The sequence below is a fragment of the Pan paniscus genome, chromosome 19, assembly GCF_029289425.2.
Source record: "Pan paniscus chromosome 19, NHGRI_mPanPan1-v2.0_pri, whole genome shotgun sequence".
NCBI classification, from domain to species: domain Eukaryota; kingdom Metazoa; phylum Chordata; class Mammalia; order Primates; family Hominidae; genus Pan; species Pan paniscus.
This window is the reverse complement of record NC_073268.2, coordinates 12760185-12780102: the sequence shown is the minus strand read 5'-3', so window position 1 is coordinate 12780102 and position 19918 is coordinate 12760185. Positions and strand designations below refer to the sequence as shown.

Here is a 19918-nt window from a genome sequence, read left to right as displayed (position 1 = left end):
GACTTCACTGTCAAAGTGACGATATTATTCCATGTCATGTTTTCTCTTATACCATTGTACATCTGTGAGAGAATAAAAGTGAAAAAGCACATATTTTCTCAGTATTTTTATGAAAATCATTTTGGGCCAGGCACAGTGGCTCACACCTGTAATCCCAGCACTTTAGGAGGCCGAAGCAGGAGGTTCACTTGGGTGCAGGAGTTCGAGCCCAGCCTGGGAAACATGGCGAAGCACCATCTCTACAAAAAATACAAAAATTAGCCAGGTGCAGTGGTGCATGCCTGTAGTCCCAGCTACTCAGGAAGCTGAGGTGGGAGAACTGATTGACCCCAGGAGGTCCAGGCTGCAGTGAGCTGTGATCTGTGTTGCACCACTGCACTCCAGCCTGGGTGACAGAGTGAGACCCTGTCTCAAAAAAATAAAAAATAAAATAAATAAATAAAAAAGGAGTTTTGATCCTCTAGACCCCCTGAAAGATGGGGAACCTCAGAACTTTCACTATAAGGGGACAAGACAGCAGCTACCATTCCTGTTTACCATACATCAGGCACTGTGTGAAGTGCTTTACTCTCCATGTGTCAAACTCTCAACTCTGTAAACCTGGCATTATCTCCATTTTACAGATGAGGAAATAGATTCAGGGAGGCTGAATCTCTTGCTACAACTTACATAGCTCAAATACAGATAGGTCTGATTCCAGATAGGTTCCTTCCACCCAACCAACCTGATGTTCCAGAACAGAAGACAGAGAAACATATGTAGCCTACAGGAGTCCCAAGAAAGCAACTGCATAAGGCCCCCAGGCCTCACCTTTTGGGCTGCTGCTGCTGTTAGCGCTGAGTGAGGATGGGCTTTTGCTCAGGAGCATGTCCTCTTTTCCAGCTGAACTCTGCGCATCCACTTTCTTCACCTCTCTTGCCAGAATCCTGGGCTTGGAGAGCTCATCCCCCTGGGGTGTGAGTGGTTTATGCTGGCAGAGGGCCGGGTCTCGTGGTACCAAAAAAGCACTCGGATCAAAACTTTCCCGAAGAAATTTGACAATTTTCTGGGATTTTATCCACTAATCATTTACAAATTGAAATCGCTTAAGGTGAATAATCTGGAGAAGTAAAGGTAGAAAACATTGCATTAAAGGGTTCTGAAGATACAAAATTTACATGGAAAAAACAAGTCAAATACATGTGAATGTTTGGAAATATATAACAGAACATTTACTCTTCATTATTTTTTAAAGACTTCAAAAATATGGTTTCATAAAGGCCTCTACACAGGCCCCAGTGCATTGGTGTGCTTGTGCACACACGCTCAACTCAGCAGTGTGGCCACAGCCACGTGACTATGTGCAGTGGGTATTGCCTCCGGGCTCAGTTGCTCTTCTAGAGTCCACAAAGGGCTAGCCTAAGCTTCCTCTCTCCACAGAGCCAGAAGTTCACCCTCTCCTGAAGTTCACATTCACCACGTTGTACCCCTTGTGGCAGTTCTCACATCGCACTGAATTGCAGTTACTGGGCTACATGATTGATCTCTTCTTCTAGGTTATGAGCTTTTTAGGAAAAGGAACTACCAAATATTTGTAGAAAGATTCATCTCTGTATTCAACATAAAAACCTTGTACAGAATGTGATTTAAACACTGCTGCAGGAAAAGTCTTATTCTCAAAAATAACAAAACCTCCTGTTTGTTCATGTCTTCTTTCTTTTATGCTAGATTCCTGCTCTCTCAGAGGCAGGACCGTAACATACCAGGAAGGGTGGAAGCCTCCAGAGATCCAGCTTCTTTGTTGCTAGGCAGTGGGTCTTACACTTGGAACAGTAGTACATCTCACTTTCCCCTAGCTCTTCCTCACTGGTGAAAGCACGGAGACAGCTGTCCAGGTTGATGGGCTCGGCTTGCGCTCGCCGACTCTGCTCCACACTCTCATGCTTATCTACAACCTGTAGGTAGAGGGAACAGGAGGAAAGGGGTGTGTGGGAAGGCATTTAAACTGGTGATCTAGCTATGCATCAACCGCTCGGTCACTCACCCTTATTTTACTCTTTATAAGGAAAAAGAAAATACAACTGGCTGGGTATGATGGCTCAGGCCTGTAATCCTAGCACTTTAGGAGGCCGAGGTGGGGGGAATCGCTTGAGTCCAGGAGTTCAAAACCAGCCTGGCCAACAGAGTGAGACCCTGTCTCAGTAAAAGAAAAATCTAAAAATTAGCTGGGCATTGTGGCGCATGTCTGTAGTCCCAGCTACTCAAGAGGATTGCTTGAGTCTGGGAGGTAGAGGTTGCAGTGAGCTGTGATTACGCCACTGCACTCCAGCCCGGATGACAGAGAGAGACCCTGTCTCAAAAAAAGGGAAAAGAAAACACAACCCAAACTAGAGTCCGAGCAAATACAACACCTACACATTTATTCACAAATGTTACATCAGTAACATTCTGGATAAAATTTCTATTTATATGACCATAACTTTTCTTGAAAAATTTTTGAATGCTTCAAAATGACAAAAACAAAAAGAATTGAATTTATTTAACAACTTTGGAATCCTATAAGGGGTTACATGTGAGCTGGCCCTCAAGCCAGGGGTGCTGATAGTAAGCCATTTATTTTTAATCAGAAAGCCAGAGCATTATTAGTATGCTGCAGAGTTTACGAGGCTAGGAGAAATAACATGAAACACAGAAACCAGAGCTGGATGAAATGAGGGCACAGAAAAGCTCACCATGAGAAGACAACACAGCAGAGCATGAAACACCACAGGGTACAACTCATTTGCATCTGATCCCATGTAACACAGAGTTATCAGAATACCAAGTCTATAATTATCTGTCTCCTCCCTCATGGGGCCTTTTTATCTGAGATGGCAACAAAAGGAAGAACAAGCTCAAGAGTGTGCTGCTTTTGTTGAGAAGGCCTCTAATACCCACCCAAACCTTTGGGGTCCTGTTAATCAGCATGTTAGGCTGTGGAGCAAGAAGGAGTCAAGTGTAAGAAAGGAGAGAGAGCAAAGAATGGGCGGGGTGCAGGGATGTATGTTGGGGATGGTGTAGAATGAAGAAGGAGAGAAGGAAGGATCTAGAATGCAGCAGAAGAGAAAGAATTTTTCCCTCTCCATGCCTGGCTGCTACCTGACAAACAATCAAGAACCATAGAGCTGGGATCCTTCTGTTTGTCCCTCTAATGTATGGGAAGGTGGGTGAAGTGTCAGGGTTATGAATGCTACTGTAAGACTTCACACAGTATATATTTGTGTCCCAAAGCACAGCCCGGACCACAAGGCCCACACTGACTGCCTCTGTGTGGCAAACGTCACGTATGTCCATCACCCACCCTATTTATTGCTCCTCCCTTCCAGAGGTGAACTTCCTCCATGAATTTCCCTTCCTGAAACTCATGATGGGAACCTTAGGCTGCCTGGAATACAAATTGGCACAGCATAAGACATTCAGCTTAGCATGGGTTTTCAGGTGAGACTTTTTCCCTACATGAGAGTCACGAGGCTGTCAAATGCTGTTATAAACTAGCAAGGTTGGGTTTGATCATGCAGTTACGGTTCTAGCACTGCATAACTACCCAGGCTAAAGAGCTCATTTAAAAAGGGGAACTTAGAGGAAAATTGTTTTTTTTAGAAAAGGAAATCTGGCTTGGACTTGGGTTATAGACTTCCTTTTTGAGTACAAATTCTGTAGTAACAAGATATTAACTGTCATCATCTTTTGAACTGGTCACTCAAGGAAAAAACTGATGTGCTTCAAAAGGAAACATGCTGTATCATAGTTGTTGGAATGAGTAGAAAAAGGGGTGTATCATATACGATAGTGTTTCCTTTCTCATAGCCAGTTAAATATTATCTCTATTATCTCTACCAGGAATACTTTATGGCCAACCACAAATTAGAGTAAGCTAGTAAAGAATGTTGAATTTTATTGACTATATTTTCTGTGGAACACAGGCTATGGTGCTAGAGGAAGACAGGGAGGAAAGAAGGCTGATAAAAAAACATTTGTGGACTGTACTGACAATAATTTCTATTTATCAGTAAAATTTCCCAAAGTGATAAAGATTCCCTTTACCTCTTGGGATCTATGCTTAAGATCCTCTACTACTGTTTAAATAGTCTATAAATTACCTATAGGAACCATCTTCTTTTTCAGAGTTGCTTTAAAGCTCATCTTTAACACAAAACACAGGAAATGAAGTAATAGTTTTCATATAAGACTATTAAAGAGAGAGGCCTAAGAATTTGTCTAGTTTAATTTTTTTTTTCTTTTTTGTTTTTTTGTTTTGTTTTGTTTTGTTTTGAGACAGTGTCTTGCTTTGTTACCCAGGCTGGAGTGCACTGGCGAGATCACAGCTCACTGCAGCCTTGATCTCTTGGGCTCAAGCAATCCTCCATCCTCAGCCTCCCAAGCAGCTGGGACTATAGGTGCACACCACCACACCTGGCTAATTTGTGCATTTTTTGTAAAGACAGGGTGACATCATATTGCCCAGGCTGGCATCTAGTTTAATTTTCTACTGAGGAATCTGAGGTCCAAACAGGAGAGAAATGTAAAGGATAAGAGTGATTGCCCCTCTATTTTTTTCTGATTACTAGGTATAATATTCACGTGGAAATTTTGGAAAGCAGAGAAAAATGTAAAAAGGCAGGGAATCCTGTTATATTCTTAATACAAAGGCAACCCACTGTCAAAATATTGGCAGATTTTCTTCTGTCCTTTTTCCTAAATAGTATTTTTTTCAATATTGAAGGTATTATTTCCAGTATATGCAACTTTATGTCTTGTTTTTAAAACAATGTTCACATATCGTAAGCATGTTCCCATAAATGTTAGCAAAAACTCCTAGTAATCATTTTCAACAACTGCATTATATTTTATCCAATGAATACACCATGCTTTATTTAACCATTCCTCTAATGTGAGACAAATATAAGTTGTTAATAACTTTTTACTCTCCTAAAAAATGCTATGATGATATTTGCCTGCAAATTATGGAGTAATTACAGAGTATTCTCCCCTCAGATAAATTCCTAAAAGGGAAATCACTGGAATAAAAAATATAAAGCATATGGGCAATAATCCCAATTTAAACCACAGTATCTCTTTTGTCTACATGACTTTCTAAGCACATGCAGAAACCCTACATGTAGTGGAGCCCAGATTAGGCATATGGCCCCACTCCCTAGCAAGGCATCAACAGCCCTTTGTTTCCATGGTATCCTAAGTGCATCACTGAAAGTGGAAGTAGGGTAAGATTTAACAGGTCACGTAGGCCGTTTCCTATAAGCAGGATGTCCTAAAGAGCTTTTCCGATTGCACATTGGATTTGTTAAAAAGAGGAAGAGATTTATAGAGCCAAATAATTTATCATCATTGACAGTAATGTCAGAATAATGCCCTGTCAGATTTTGTGCTAACAAAGATTTATGAATCTATCAACTCGTAAAATTTTCCCTCCTTGCTAGTGAGCATGATCTAGAACATTAGTTTCTCTTCAGCTTTCTTTAGCTTTAGCCTAGTGATCTTTCATTTGACAAGTATCCACAAATTATACTTATTCCTGCCTAGAAAGGGCTCCCAGGAGCCTCGGTGTGTGGGGCATATTTTGGGATCTAAATAGGAAACTAGGTCTAGAATTGGTAGTTTCCCCAGTCCTCCATAGCATAACAAGACAGAAAAGTCAGTTACCATTATTAACTTATCCAAAGGGAATGCTTTAAAAACTAGTAAAGGAAATTTCCAACTATCAAGAGCCATAAAAATGCAAAAACCACTACAATTCCTCATGTGACTTAAGGAACTCCTTTGACTCTGTTGCTTTTACCTCTCCATCAGATTCTTAATGTCTTTACCTTTCAAATAATATTTGGTTGATTAAAAACTGCCTGAGGCAAATATTTTTAGGTATGGAATTAAAATTATTTCTGAAGCAACATTTTCAAAATTTAAAAATTGCTCTGGCCAGACAGCGACAATAGAAGGATGTGAAGTGTGAAGAGCGGCCATTGAGATGTGCTCTTAGGTACCCAAAATGGAAACATTTCAATCCTTTCTCTAACTGTTCTGATCACTCTGCCTATTAAAGGGAGCAGCTACAGCCCTGGGACACACTTGAACTAAGTAACTGTGGTTACCTGGTTACCAAATGCTGCAACTTCAATAATATTTAACAGAGAGATGCTTATTGATATGTCATGGCCAGACACAGTTTTGTTTCAAGATTTACTTATTAATATTTTTGAAATTTAATGCCTGCTATAGTTTGGATATGGTTTATTTGTCTCCACCAAAATGCATGTTGAAATCTGATTCCCAATGTGGCGTTGTTAGGAGGTGGGGCCTAGTAGGAGGTGTTTGGGTCATAGGGGTGAAACTCTCATAATGGTTGGTGCCATTCTTGCAGTAGTGAGTTCTCTTCTGAGAACTTAGTTTCCAAGAGAGCGGGCTGTTAGAAAGCGAGGATCTTCCTCCTGTTTGGTCCTCCCTCTTGCCTGTGTCTGTTCTCCTTTGCTCTTCTCTGCCATGTTATGATGCAGCACAGAAGTCTTTGCCAGAAGCCAGGACCATGTCCTTGAACTTCCCAGGCTGCCGAATAGTAGTAAGCTAAGTAAACCTCTTTTCTTTGTAAGTTACCAGCCTCACGTACTCTGTTATAGCAACACAAAATGGACAAAGACAATGCCCCAATACAATGAACTCCAGAAGCTGGAAAATGAAAAAGCTCAAGCAAACATATCAATATATTAGGTGCCATAGAGGCTGCCAATGAAGGTTTTTCTGGTTGTTTTTAAATTGTCAAACAGAAATGGCATAATAGTTACACTGGTGGAAATTTCCCATATAAAAACCACCATTTTACGGTGGCCCTAAATACTTACCCTTTCCTGGGATGTTTGATAGCGAAGGTGAAGGGCTGTGGGGTGCCAATCCACAGCAATATAGGCATTTCCAATGAAAGCTCTGTCTTCCCCACAATCAATTTTACAGCCTCTGCAAAATCTAAAAAGGGGGGAAAGATCCACAGAGGAAGAAATAATTATGAAGGAATTTAAATTTTCTTAATAAAAAATATTCTCCCTTCCTACTTTTCTGCTTTCCTCTTGGGCCTCACAATTTGTCATGGGCTTCTAACTTCAGACTCTGATAAATGTAAGGATACTTATTAATAATTATTATCATTTCACGGAATCATGCTTTTCACTTTTCAAGTCTTTATTTTTACAAAGTACTTGATAACCATCTGTTAATCACAGGAAGATGTGAACTTTATGGCAAATAAATGACATGGGAATTGGCTGTTTGAGATACTACAGCATGCAAGAAATTCCAAATTCAGTTATTTAATGCTCTGAGGTAGGACAATTTATCTGGTATAACACCTAGCTCCTTGTTTGTAAAATGGCAGATTAAATAAATGCATATAAAAGTTTACAGAGGCTGGGCATGGTGTCTCATGCCTGTAATCCCAGCACTTTGGGAGGCTGAGGTGGGTGGATCACCTGAGGTCAGGAGTTCGAGACCAGTTTAACATGGCGAAACCCCATTCCTACTAAAAATGCAAAAATTAGCTGGGTACAGTGGTGTGCAACTGTAGTCCCAGCTACTCGGGAGGCTGAGGCAGGAGAATTGCTTGAACCTGGGAGGCAGAGGTTGCAGTGAGCCAAGATTGAGCCACTGCACCCCAGCCTGGGTGACACAGCGAGACTCCATCTCAAAACAAAACAAAACAAAACAAAAAAGGCGAGGTGAATTTATAGAGTAATAAATGTTTATCACAAGTTATGAATTTGGTATGGACTGTAGTTTATAAAACCAGCTAAGTCTCAAAAGCAAAACTTATCTATTGACCTCAAAAGGAAGTGAAAAACTTTTTTTGAGACAAGAGTTTCACTCTTGTTGCCCAGGCTGGAGTGCAATGGCGCAACCTTGGCTCACTGCAGTCTCTGCCTCCTGGGTTCAAGTGATTCTCCTGCCTCAGTCTCCCAAGTAGCTGGGATTACAGGCACGCACCACCATGCCCCACTAATTTTTGTATTTTTAGTAGAGATGGGGTTTTACCAGGTTAGGCTGGTCTCAAACTCCTGATCTCAGGTGATCCACCCGCCTCGGCTTCCCAAAGTGATGGGATTACAGGCCTGAGCCACGGTGCCCAGCCACAATTCTTAAGTTTCTCATTATTCACTATTTACTTCTCAAAATTGGAAATCTTAGGAAAATTGTATAATATCTAAAGCTGAAATTCTACTAAAGTAATTCTTTTGCAGGTCCCTTTACCTATACTGTGGGCACCAAGCACAGGAGTTCCCATCTTTCTGCACAACTCGTAGAGTGAATGGATATTGATAGCCCATACAGTTATCACTGAAACAGAAGAGAACAAAAAGAGTGTAAGAAGCATTTCTGGTTCGAGGTCCAACTCCCTTTCATCTTCTCTTGAAGTAATCCTAGGAAGGGGCATTTGCCACAGCAGTATGCTCATGTTGACAGCTCAATGTTACTTACCCTAATCCATTAGCTGCAGCCCAGTACCAAATACACTCTGGCTTCCCATCCTCTATCTGGGCTTACAGAAGGGTAGACATACGACTGCCAGATGTCTCTAAGGGAGTCCATGTGGCCCACGAAAATTTTACAAGATAAGCTAATCATGAAATCAAATACCAATTATCCTTCATTCTATCCTTAATTCTATCAGAGGATTTAATTCACATTAAACTAAAATAATTAGATCTTTCCATGACAAGAACACTGACACATTGCAGAAAGCTGTATATTTAGAAGTCTTCTTTAATCAGAATCGCTGACGTGGTACATGCTAAGTACTGCCTTAACTACTCAGAGTTATAAGCTACATACCATTTTTGGAGTAACTTCTTTTTTTTATTATACTTTAAGCTTTAGGGTACATGTGCACAACATGCAGGTTAGTTACATATGTGTACATGTGCCATGTTGGTGTGCTGCACCCATCTCACACCAGTTAGAATGGTGATCATTAAAAAGTCAGGAAACAACAGGTACTGGAGAGGATGTGGAGAAATAGGAACACTTTTACACTGTTGGTGGGACTGTAAACTAGCTCAACCATTGTGGAAGTCAGTGTGGCGATTCCTCAGGGATCTAGAACTAGAAATACCATTTGACCCAGCCATCCCATTACTGGGTATATACCCAAAGGATTATAAATCATGCTGCTAGAAAGACACATGCACACGTATGTTTACTGCAGCACTATTCACAATAGCAAAGACTTGGAACCAAGCCAAATGTCCAACAACGACAGACTGGATTAAGAAAATGTGGCACATATACACCATGGAGTAACTTCTTTTAACTGCCAATGATTATGTCAAGATGGCCTTGTGAATTTTCCAACTTTTAAAAAAATTTACTCATCCTTGCCCTAACAAGGAGCAGTGCAACAATTTATACATATTATCGAAATATAAGCTGTATGTCTTAGATGTATATACAATTCCTACTTGTCAATTATAGTTCAATAAAGCTGGGGGTGGGGGAGAAGGAAGCAATGCAAGGAATATAACATAAGAGTGGCATACTTTACAGCTCATCTGGCAAATGATAGTGGTTATTACATGGGCTATTGAAGGTAATGAAACCATGATAAAGAGTCACTGTAGGCCGGGCGCGGTGGCTCACGCCTGTAATCCCAGCACTTTGGGAGGCCGAGGCGGGCGGATCACAAGGTCAGGAGATCGAGACCATCCTGGCTAACACGGTGAAACCCCGTCTCTACTAAAAATACAAAAAATTAGCCGGGCGTGGTAGCGGGCGCCTGTAGTCCCAGCTACTCGGGAGGCTGAGGCAGGAGAATGGCGTGAACCCGGGAGGCGGAGCTTGCAGTGAGCCGAGATCGCGCCACTGCACTCCAGCCTGGGCGACAGAGCGAGACTCCGTCTCAAAAAAAAAAAAAAAAAAAAAGAGTCACTGTAAGGGCAAAAGTGAGAATCACATCTGGCATAAGAGTTCCCATCTTTCTGCATAACTCATCCAGTGATAGCCTGTACTGTCTAGTACCATGTCCAACTCAGGCCAGCAATAAGTGAGGAATCAAAAGAAAGATAATGGGATAAAACAATCAAGTAGCACTCTCATAGAAAGCTGTGCAACACTTCTCTTCTAAAAATTTCTTTTACCTTTTTGCTCTAACTGAACGAAGCCTGGCTTTCTTGAGAATCCTGCTCCCCCTGCAGACTTTTTCCTTTTTTTTTTTTTTTTTTTTGAGACGGGGTATCACTCTGTTGCCCAGGCTGGAGTGCAGTGGCATGATTATGGCTCATAGCAGCCTCCACCTTTCTGGGCTCAGGTGATCCTCCCACATCAGCCTCCCAAGTAGCTAGGATTACAGGCATGCACCACCATACCTGGCTAATTTTTACATTTTTTGTAAAGACAGCATTTTGCCATGTTGTCCAGCCTGGTCTTGAACTCCTGGGCTCAAGTGATCCTCCTGCCTCAGCCTCCTAAAGTGCTGGGATTACAGGCTTGAGTCACCACACCCTACCCTCTGAACTTTTTATTCTCATACATTCCAGAACCTGGAGGTAAAATAGATCTCTTCCTTATTCCTATGCCACTTGTACATGATCTCTTCTTCCTTCCTTTTCTAAAACATTCCAGCTTCTTTGTATCATGTGCTACTGAATCATGCCACCTGCTATTCCTCCTTGGAAGGTACATATCTTCTTTACTCACTACAGATTGCAGCACCTAGTTCACTGTGTTTTTTCTCCACCACTTCTGTTATTATTCTTGGTGACATCAGCATCAATGCAATTAATACAACAGTAACTTGGTCTTCTCTCTTCCAACAATAACTTCCTCCACCCCATATGTAAACCCTCTCCAAATGTCATATTCTAGACCTTGTGAATACAAACTTTTCTACCTCCAAAATCTCAATTCCCGGTATCCTACTTTGCAACCACAACCTCCTATCTTTTTGGGTTACTTACTACTTATTCAAACATCCCTATTCTAATGATTCTTTCACCCAAGAGAAACCTCCAATCGCTGCCCTGAAATCCTCACTTGCCTCTTTACCCACTGTCCCTGAAAATAATCACTCTTCTACATAGACCCTTAATTCTAGGATTTTGTCCATTTAATCTAAAATTTCAAATTTATTGACATAAACACTCAAGAAGTTGAGAACTATGCAATGAAATACCCCATGTATTCTTTACACAACTATAAAAATAATCAACTCCAGGCCACTCTTATTTCATCCATAACTTTACCAAGTACCACTAGAATCAGGTGAGAGCTACCATGCCTGGCTATCTTCTTTAACGTCCAAAGGACCGTTCTCTCTTTAACCCACTCCAATCTCTACTCCTTTATCTATACTAAAATAGCTTTCACAAAGATCACCAAAGACCATTTTATCAAATCCAGTGGGCAATTCCCAGTCCTCTGTAGCATTTGAAACAACTATCACTCCTTTCTTGAAGTACTTCCTTCACTTAACTCCTGGTTTTCTTCTTACATTACGGGCTGCTTCTTCTCAATCTCTCTCTCTTTCTCTCTCTCTCTCTCTCTCTCTCTCTCCCTCTCCCTCCCTCTCTCTCTCTCTCTCTCTCCCTCTCTCTCTTTTGAGACAGAGTCTTGCTCTGTCACCCAGGCTGGAGTACAGTGGTGTGATCTCAGCTCACTGCAACTTCCACCTCCAGGGTTGAAGTGATTCTCATGCCTCAGCCACCCAAGTATCTGGGATTACAGGCACGTACTACCATGCCCGGCTAATTTTTGCATTTTTAGTAGAGACGGGGTTTTGCCATGTTGGGCAGGTTGGTCTTGATCTCCTGGCGTCAAGTGATCGTCCCACCTCAGCCTCCTGAAGCGCTGGGACTACAGGCCTGAGCCACTGCACCCAGCCTCGATCTCTTTTGATGCTTCTTTTTCCCTTTTCAATCTCTAAATGTCGGAATGCATATGAACTCAGTTCAGAGTTCATGTATAGATCATGGGAATCTTCTCTATTTAAATCTCACTCTCTAAATGTTAATCATCTGGTCTCAGGGCTTTAAATACCACCTATTTGTTGATGACATCTATGTTTATATCTCCAGCAGAGGACATTCAAGTGAATTTCACACTTGAATATATAATAGACTTCTTGAATTTAACTTGATTCCTGTCTTTTCTTGCCAAAATCTGCTCCTTCTCCAGTTTTCCTTTTTCCATTAAATGGTACCACCATTCACAAACAATTGTTCAGGGTAAAAAGCCAGCCTGGGCCGGGTGCAGTGGCTCACGCCTGTAATTCCACCACTTCGGGAGGCTGAGGTGGGACCATGAGGTCAGGAGATCGAAACCATCCTGGCCAACATGGTGAAACCCTGTCTCTACTAAAAATACAAAAATTAGCTGAGTGTGGTGGTGTGCACCTGTACTCCCAGCTACTCGGGAGGCTGAGGCAGAAGAATTGCTTGAACCTGGGAGGCAGAGGTGCAGTGAGCTGAGATCATGCCACTGCACTCCAGCCTGGCGACAGAGCAAGACTCCATCCCGCCCCCACACCCCCACCCCAGAAAAAAGAAGTCAGCCTGGATTCCTCTTTCCCTATACTCCACATCCAATTCATTAGCAAGTCCTGGGAAAAGCCCACATCTAGAAGCTTTTTAATTCAATTACTTCACTTCAAATTTAATCTTGTCCAACTTTCATCTTTACTAAACAAAACATTCATTAACTAAACTGCTTATCTATTATTTGCAGTTTTCCTTTACGATTTATTTAAATCTTAAATACTTTAAATAATTATTTAAATAACTTATTTTGGCTGGGCGCGATGGCTCATGCCTGTAATCCCAGCACTTTGGGAGGCTGAGGCGGGCAGATCACTTGAGGTCAGGAGTTTGAGACCAGCCTGGCCAACCTGGTGAAACCCTGCCTGTACTAAAAATACAAAAACTAGCCAGGCATGGTGGCAGGCACCTGTAATTCCAGCGACTCAGGAGGCTGAGGCAGGAGAATCGCTTGAACCCGGGAGGTGGAGGTTGCGTTGAGCCAAGATCACACCACTGCACTCCAGCCTGGGTGACAGAGCGAGACTCCGTCTCAAAAAAATACAAAATAAAAATAAATAAATAACTTATTTAAGTAAAGATTTATTGAAATCTTTAAATTTAAATCTGGCCAGGTGTGGTGGCTCACACCTGTAATACCAGTACTTTGGGAGGCTGAGGTAGATGGATCACTTGAGGTCAGGAGTTTGAGATCAGCCTGGCCAACATGGTGAAACCCAGTCTCTACTAAAAATACAAAAATTAGCTGGGTGTGGTTGCGAGCATCTGTAATCCCAGCTACTCAGGTGTCTGAGGCATGAAAATCACTTGAACCTGGAGGCGGAGTTTGCAGTGAACCAAAATCACACCACTGCATTCCAGCCTGGGTGACAAATTAAGAATGTCTCAAAAAAAAAAAAAAAGATGTATTTATCCTAAGCCCTACCCTAATCATCAAAAGACCCCACATCATAACAAATAAGTAAAGAACTTTTTTTAGTTACCATAAAACAGAACTCTCATTTGTACCATGATGGCAAGAAAATGATCTACAGGCTGGGTGAGGTGGCTCACGCCTGTAATCCCCGCACTTTGGGAGGCTGAGGCAGGCGGATCACCTGAGGTTGGGAATTTGAGACCAGCCTGACCAACATGGAGAAACCCCATCTCTACCAAAAAAACAAAATTAGCCAGGCATGGTGGTGCATGCCTGTATCCCAGCTACTCAGGAGGCTGAGGCAGGAGAATCGTTTGAACCCGGGAGGTGGAGGTTGCAGTGAGCCAGGATCGTGCCATTGCACTCCAACCTGGGCAACAAGAGCAAAACTCTGTCATAAAGAAAAGAAAAAAAAAAAAGAAAAGAAAATGATCTACAATTTGATTGAGATAAAAATAAGACATCATCACAATCCCAAAAATTATTCAGAGTAAATGCATTTACTAATCAAATAGAACAGTGGTAGGAAAAAGGGAAAGAAAACAGAAAATGTTAATTATTTTTATCTAGATTTATGAAATTACTTCACGTTAAAATGACATGGTAAGGGAAAAAGAAAAAAGAATGACATGGTATGGAAATAATCCAACAGAATTATTTTTTGTATCATGAGACTTTTCAGAGTTCATGTATGCAGTTGCTCTCATTCTGAATTTCAGAGGACTGAGATTATACACGTTTCCTGGTGAATTCATACTCTCTACTTCTGCAACACAGAAGACAAGGATATTACTTGAAGCATTAGCAGGACGAATCCAGGCAGAAGATTAGAGAATGGAAGGATTATTAGACACTAGAATGTTTGGCAAAAGGAAGCTGTATCGTCCCTCCTACTCCAAATATCAAGCCAAATGGTTGAATTGTATGCTCTCTGAGTGGTTCTTCCAAAATAAAGTATTTATTTAAAATAAATACTTTAAATAATTATTTAAATAACTTATTTTGGCTGGGCGCCAAACTTGACATGGGCTGGGCCCTATCAGTCATGTAGAATTCATATAAATTATTTTTCTAGAGTTTGGAAACCACAGGTTTAGATGGATCCCCTGAACTCACCGATCCTGGGCATGAATACTAGCTTCCTGAGGTGGGAGTGGTCTTGCTAACCAGGATACTTGAATCCAAACCGCATCATATAGGTCTTTCTTCCGGGTATGCACAGTGCATGGAACAATCGATGGCATTCCAAAGAGGCTGGGGCGATTCTCCTGAGGTGACAGGAAATACAGTTCTGTCCTCATCTGTATGTACAAACAAGAATAGAGAGTTGAGAAGACAGGCCTCTGATTCCTCCCTTTAGTTCTTCTAACTCTGCCAATGATAGGCATTATCACCATTTCAAATTAGTCACTATCACATTCTTCTCTATGTTTATAAAACCATCTTTATTGACACAAAGAGAACGGTTACAGTGGAGTCATTAAAAGCACTGAGGTATTGCCAGTTTTAGAGTTGTTGCCTATTCTATCAAACTTGGGTTTCAGCAATTAATATATTCAAACCAGAGTTTTCTCTGATAAACATTTCTCACATACACTGAATCACATGTAAAAACTAGTAATAGCTTCATAGCTAAAGGCTTTTAAACAATTGAGACTCTTTCTTTCTCCAGAAAATATGCCAGTAAGCTGGGTGTGGTAGCTCACACCTGTAATCCCAGCACTTTGGGAGGCTGAGGCAAGAGGATCCCTTGATCCCAGGAATTTGAGATCAGAATGGGCAATGTAGGGAGACCCCATCTCTATAAAGAAATAAATACAATTAGCTGGGCATGGTGGCATGTGTCTGTAGTCCCACCTATACAGGAGGCTGAGGTGGGAGGATTGCTTGAGTCTGGCAAGTTGAGGGTACAGTGAGCTGTGATTGTGCCACTACATTCCAGCCTGGAAAGTAGAGTGAGACCTGTCTCAGAAAAAGAAATGAAAAGATGCCAGTGGGGGGGAAAAAAAAAAAAAGACTATCTCAACTATAGTTTTCTAGGGATAAACTGTCGATAGTGGTTGTTGGAGTGGCAATTCCCAAAGTTTCGGAGATTTGTGAAACCTAGTAATTCTATTTTGTAACAAGCTTATCCACCTTCCTAAAAGCAGTTAAGTGATTTTAATCTTTTTTGTTTGTTTGTTTTTTAAATACAGGATAGGATAAAAGTAAGGTAAAAATTTTAAAAATTTGCTTTGAGTATGTTAAAGAGATATTTATGATATTCCTTAATATAGAGATACTGCACAGAATTATCCTGGAAATGGCTGTTTAATAAACATTTAGTATAATGGAATGGTTGGTGGGAGTTCAAGGTTATCCAAAGCTGCTGAACCTTTGAATATTTAATTCTCTAAGAAGTTTGGTATTTATTGAGTAATTAGAAAAGCTAAATCAACAACTTATCAACTCACTAAGGGTTAAGTTAGCTAGTTTCTAAGTAAAAAGACCCTTCTTTATTCAGATTATTAAGCATTTTATTTTGCCATTTTCATTTAAGCTTAAATACATAATTTTAAGACCCTATTTCATATGTTACTATTATTATGAGACCCAGAGAAATCCAGACAGAGTTCAGTACAAACATTTCACAAAATTTTAAAACATAGCTAAACCCACACAATTTTCATCCTCTCATTAAGGAATTTCTCCTAGTGCCCTAGGGCCCATACTTTCTCAGTTACTACTGAGATAAATTCTACTCCCAGTTATTAACATGGTTAGAAACTTCAAGCCAGGGCCAGGTGCAGTGGCTCATGCCTATAATCCCAGCACTTCGGGAGGCCAAGGCAGGCAGATCATGAGGTCAGGAGTGCGAGACCAGCCTGGCCAATATGGTGAAACCCTGTCTCTACTAAAAATACATAAATTATCTGGGCATGGTGGCACGCGCCTGTAGTCCCAGCTACTTGGGAGGCTGAGGCAGGAGAATCACTTGAACCCAGGAGGCAGAGAGTACAGTGAGCCGAGATCGTGCTATTGCACTCCAGCCTGGGCAACAACAGCAAGAATCTGTCTCAAAAAAAAAGAAAAAGAAAGGAACTTTAAGCCAACGGCTACTAATTCAGAGAAAAATAAAAATCAGAGGTAAAAGGGTACATTTCTGGCTGGATGTGGTGGCTCATGCCTGTAATTCCAGCACTTTGGGAGGCCAAGGTGGGTGGATCACCTGAGGTCGGGAGTTCAAGACCAACCTAACCAACATAGAGAGACCCTGTCTCTACTAAAAATACAAAATTAGCTGGGCGTGGTGGCGCATGCCTGTAATCCCAGCTACTCGGGAGGCCGAGGCAGGAGAATCACTTGAACACAGGAGGCGGAGGTTGCGGTGAGTTGAGATCGTGCCACTGCACTCCAGCCTGGGCAACAAGAGTGAAACTCCATTGCAAAAACAAAAAAAAGTACATTTCAAATAATTATCACAAAGCAACTAGCTTTCCGTTATCACTGAGTTTAAGAAACAGAATATAGTGAGCACTCAAAAGCCTCCCATTTGCTTCCTCCAAATCACAAATTCTCCCTTCCTCACAAAGGTAACTATTATTCTAAATGTTACAGTAATCACTTTCTTGCTTTCCTTTACAGTTTTATATCCTATGCAGAAGTAAATAAACACTAGATTTCATTTTCCCTGTTTTAAAAGTTTTTATATTTATAAATAGAATTACTTAATTCATTTTTTTTGTTTGTTTTTTGAAACAGGGTCTAGCTCTGTCATCGAGGCTGGAGCATAGCGGTGTGATCTCAGCTTGCTGCAACCTCCACTTTCTGGGCTTGAGAGATTCTCTTGCCTCAGCCTCCTGAGTAGCTGGGACTACAGGTGTGTGGCACCACACCGGCTAATTTCTGTATTTTCTGTAGAGATGGGGTTTCACCATGTTGCCCAGGCTGGTCTTAAACTCCTGGGCTCAAGCAATCGGCCCACCTCAGCCTCCCAAAATGCTGAGATTACGGGTGTGAGCCACTGTGCCTACCCTAATTCTTTTTTGTCTGGCTTCTTTCCATCAACATTAGGTTTACGAGATTCATTTATACTGGATATAACTACAAATCCATTCATTTTCATTCCTGTATAATGTTCTTTTATCTTAATATACCTCAACTTCCCAATCCCTTCTACAACTAATGGACATGTAATGTTTTCATTTTGGGGCTACTATAGATAATGCTGCTATGAATATTCTTGTGCATCTCTCCTGGTACACATATCTTTTGGGTGGATACCTACAGGTAGAACTGCTTATCTTTAACTAGAAAATTGTATTCCAAAGTAGTTGTATTAATTTATATTCTCATCAGCATGGTATGAGAGTTCCTGTTGCTCTACTTAGCAACCCTGTCAGTCTGTTTAATTTTACCTGTTCAGATGAGTGCACTGATATCATAATATTGTTTTAATTTACATTTCACTGATTACTAGTGTCATTGATCACTTTTTTTTTTTTTTTTGAGACGGAGTCTCGCTCTGTTGCCCAGGCTGGAATGCAATGGTGTAATCTCAGCCCACTGCAACCTCTGCCTCTGGGGTTCAAGCGATTCTCCTGCCTCAGCCTCCCAAGTAGCTGGGACTACATGCACCCACCACCATGCCCAGTTAATTTTTGTATTTTTAGTAGAGACGGAGTTTCACCATATTGGCCAGGCTGGTCTTGAACTCCTGACCTTGTGACCCATCCGTCTCATCTCGGCCTCTCAAAGTGCTGGGATTATAGGCATGAGCCACCGCACCCAGCCAAGTTATCAATTTTAATGAAGTCCAATTTAATCTTTTCTTTATATGCGTAATGTCAGGAATGAATTCACCATTATTATCTTCCAAGGGCTGTTTCATTGTTTTGCTTTCAAATTTAGCTCTATAGACCACCTGAAATTGTGGTGAAAGGTAGGTGCCAAGTTTCATATGGATATCTAATTGTCCCAGCACCACTTGCTGAGAAAACTTTCTCTCACCACCCTGCAATGTTCTCTTTGTTATAAATCAGGTGTTCATACATTTGTGAACTGGTTTCTGGGCTCTCTATTCTATCCCAGTTGTCTATTTGTCTTTTCTTGTACCACTATGACATTATTTTAAGTATCATATCTTTGTGAAATAAATCTTGATATCTGGATGATATCCAATCTTGATGATATCCTCATACCTTATTCTTCTTCAAGAGTATCTTGGCTATTCCTGGTGCTTTGTATTTCCACATATGAGAATCAGCTTATCAACTCACACACCACACACACACACACACACACACACACACACACACACACAGACTTTGCATTTTTATTGGGATTGTGCATTAAGTCATCTGTAGATTAGTTTGTAGAGAACTGACATCTTAAAATATCGAGTCTTCTAATCCATGAACATGGTTTATTCCTTCCAATATTTAAGTCTTTAATTTCTATCAATATTTTATTTTCTATATAGATGTCTTATGTGTCATTTTTAAAGTTTATTCCTAGGTACTTAATTTTTTTCTCAGCATTTAATTTTTTTGATACTAAGATAAATAATATCTGTAGTTGAGTTGAATGGTCATCCCTAAAACAGTATATCCATGTTCTAACCCCTGGAACCAGTAAATGTGACCTAATTTGGTAAAAGGATGTTTGTAGATATAATTAAGTTGAGGATGTCAAGATGAGATCATCCTGGATTATCTGGGTGGGCCCTAAATTCAGTGATAAGTATCCTTATCAGAGAAAGACAGAGAGAAGGAGAAGGCCATGCGAAGAGGCAGGGATTGCAGTTATGTAGTCACAAGCCAAAGAATGCCTGGAGCCACCAGAGGTTAGAAGAGACAAGCAAGCATTCTCTCCTAGAACCTTTGGAGGAAGCCCCCACCCTACTGAAACCTTGGTTTCAGACTTCTGGCCTCCAGAAGGTGAAAGAATAAATTTCTGGGCTGGGTGCAGTGGTTCACACCTGTAAACCCAGCACTTTGGGAGGGCGAGGCAGGCAGATCACGAGGTCAGGAGATCAAGACCATCCTGGCCAACATGGTGAAACCCCATCTCTACTAAAAATACAAAAATTAGCCAGGCATGGTGGCGTGTGCCTGTAGTCCTAGCTACTCGGGAGGCTGAGGCAGGAGAATTGCTTGAACCCAGGAGGTGGAGGCTGCAGTGAACCGAGATTGCACCACTGCACTCCAGCCTGGGTGACAGAGCGAGACTCCGTCAAAAAAAAAAAAAAAAAGATATATTTCTGTTGTTTAAAGCCACTAAATTTATGGTAATTTGTTATAACAGTCCTAAGAAACCAATACGGTAGTACCTTTTTTACAATTTCATTTTCTCTTGTTGCTGCTATACAATCAATTTACTTGATCTAGAAGCCCTAATTTCCTTTCCTTTATTTTATTTATTTATTTATTTATTTATTTTTTAGACGGAGTTTCGCTCTTGTTGCCCAGGTTGGAGTGCA

The 19918-nt window shown here is 41.1% G+C and overlaps 1 protein-coding gene across 1 annotated transcript in view; it reads right to left on the bottom strand.

Annotated features, from left to right (window-relative positions):
- USP6 (ubiquitin specific peptidase 6) overlaps window positions 1-19918 on the bottom strand; it is a 53305-nt gene that overhangs the window by 6570 nt on the left and 26817 nt on the right. Inside the window, 5 exon segments of the mRNA XM_055101784.2 lie at window positions 811-1099; window positions 1743-1934; window positions 6870-6990; window positions 8266-8352; window positions 14575-14759. Of these exon segments, the coding sequence (XP_054957759.2) occupies window positions 811-1099; window positions 1743-1934; window positions 6870-6990; window positions 8266-8352; window positions 14575-14759 (874 nt within the window).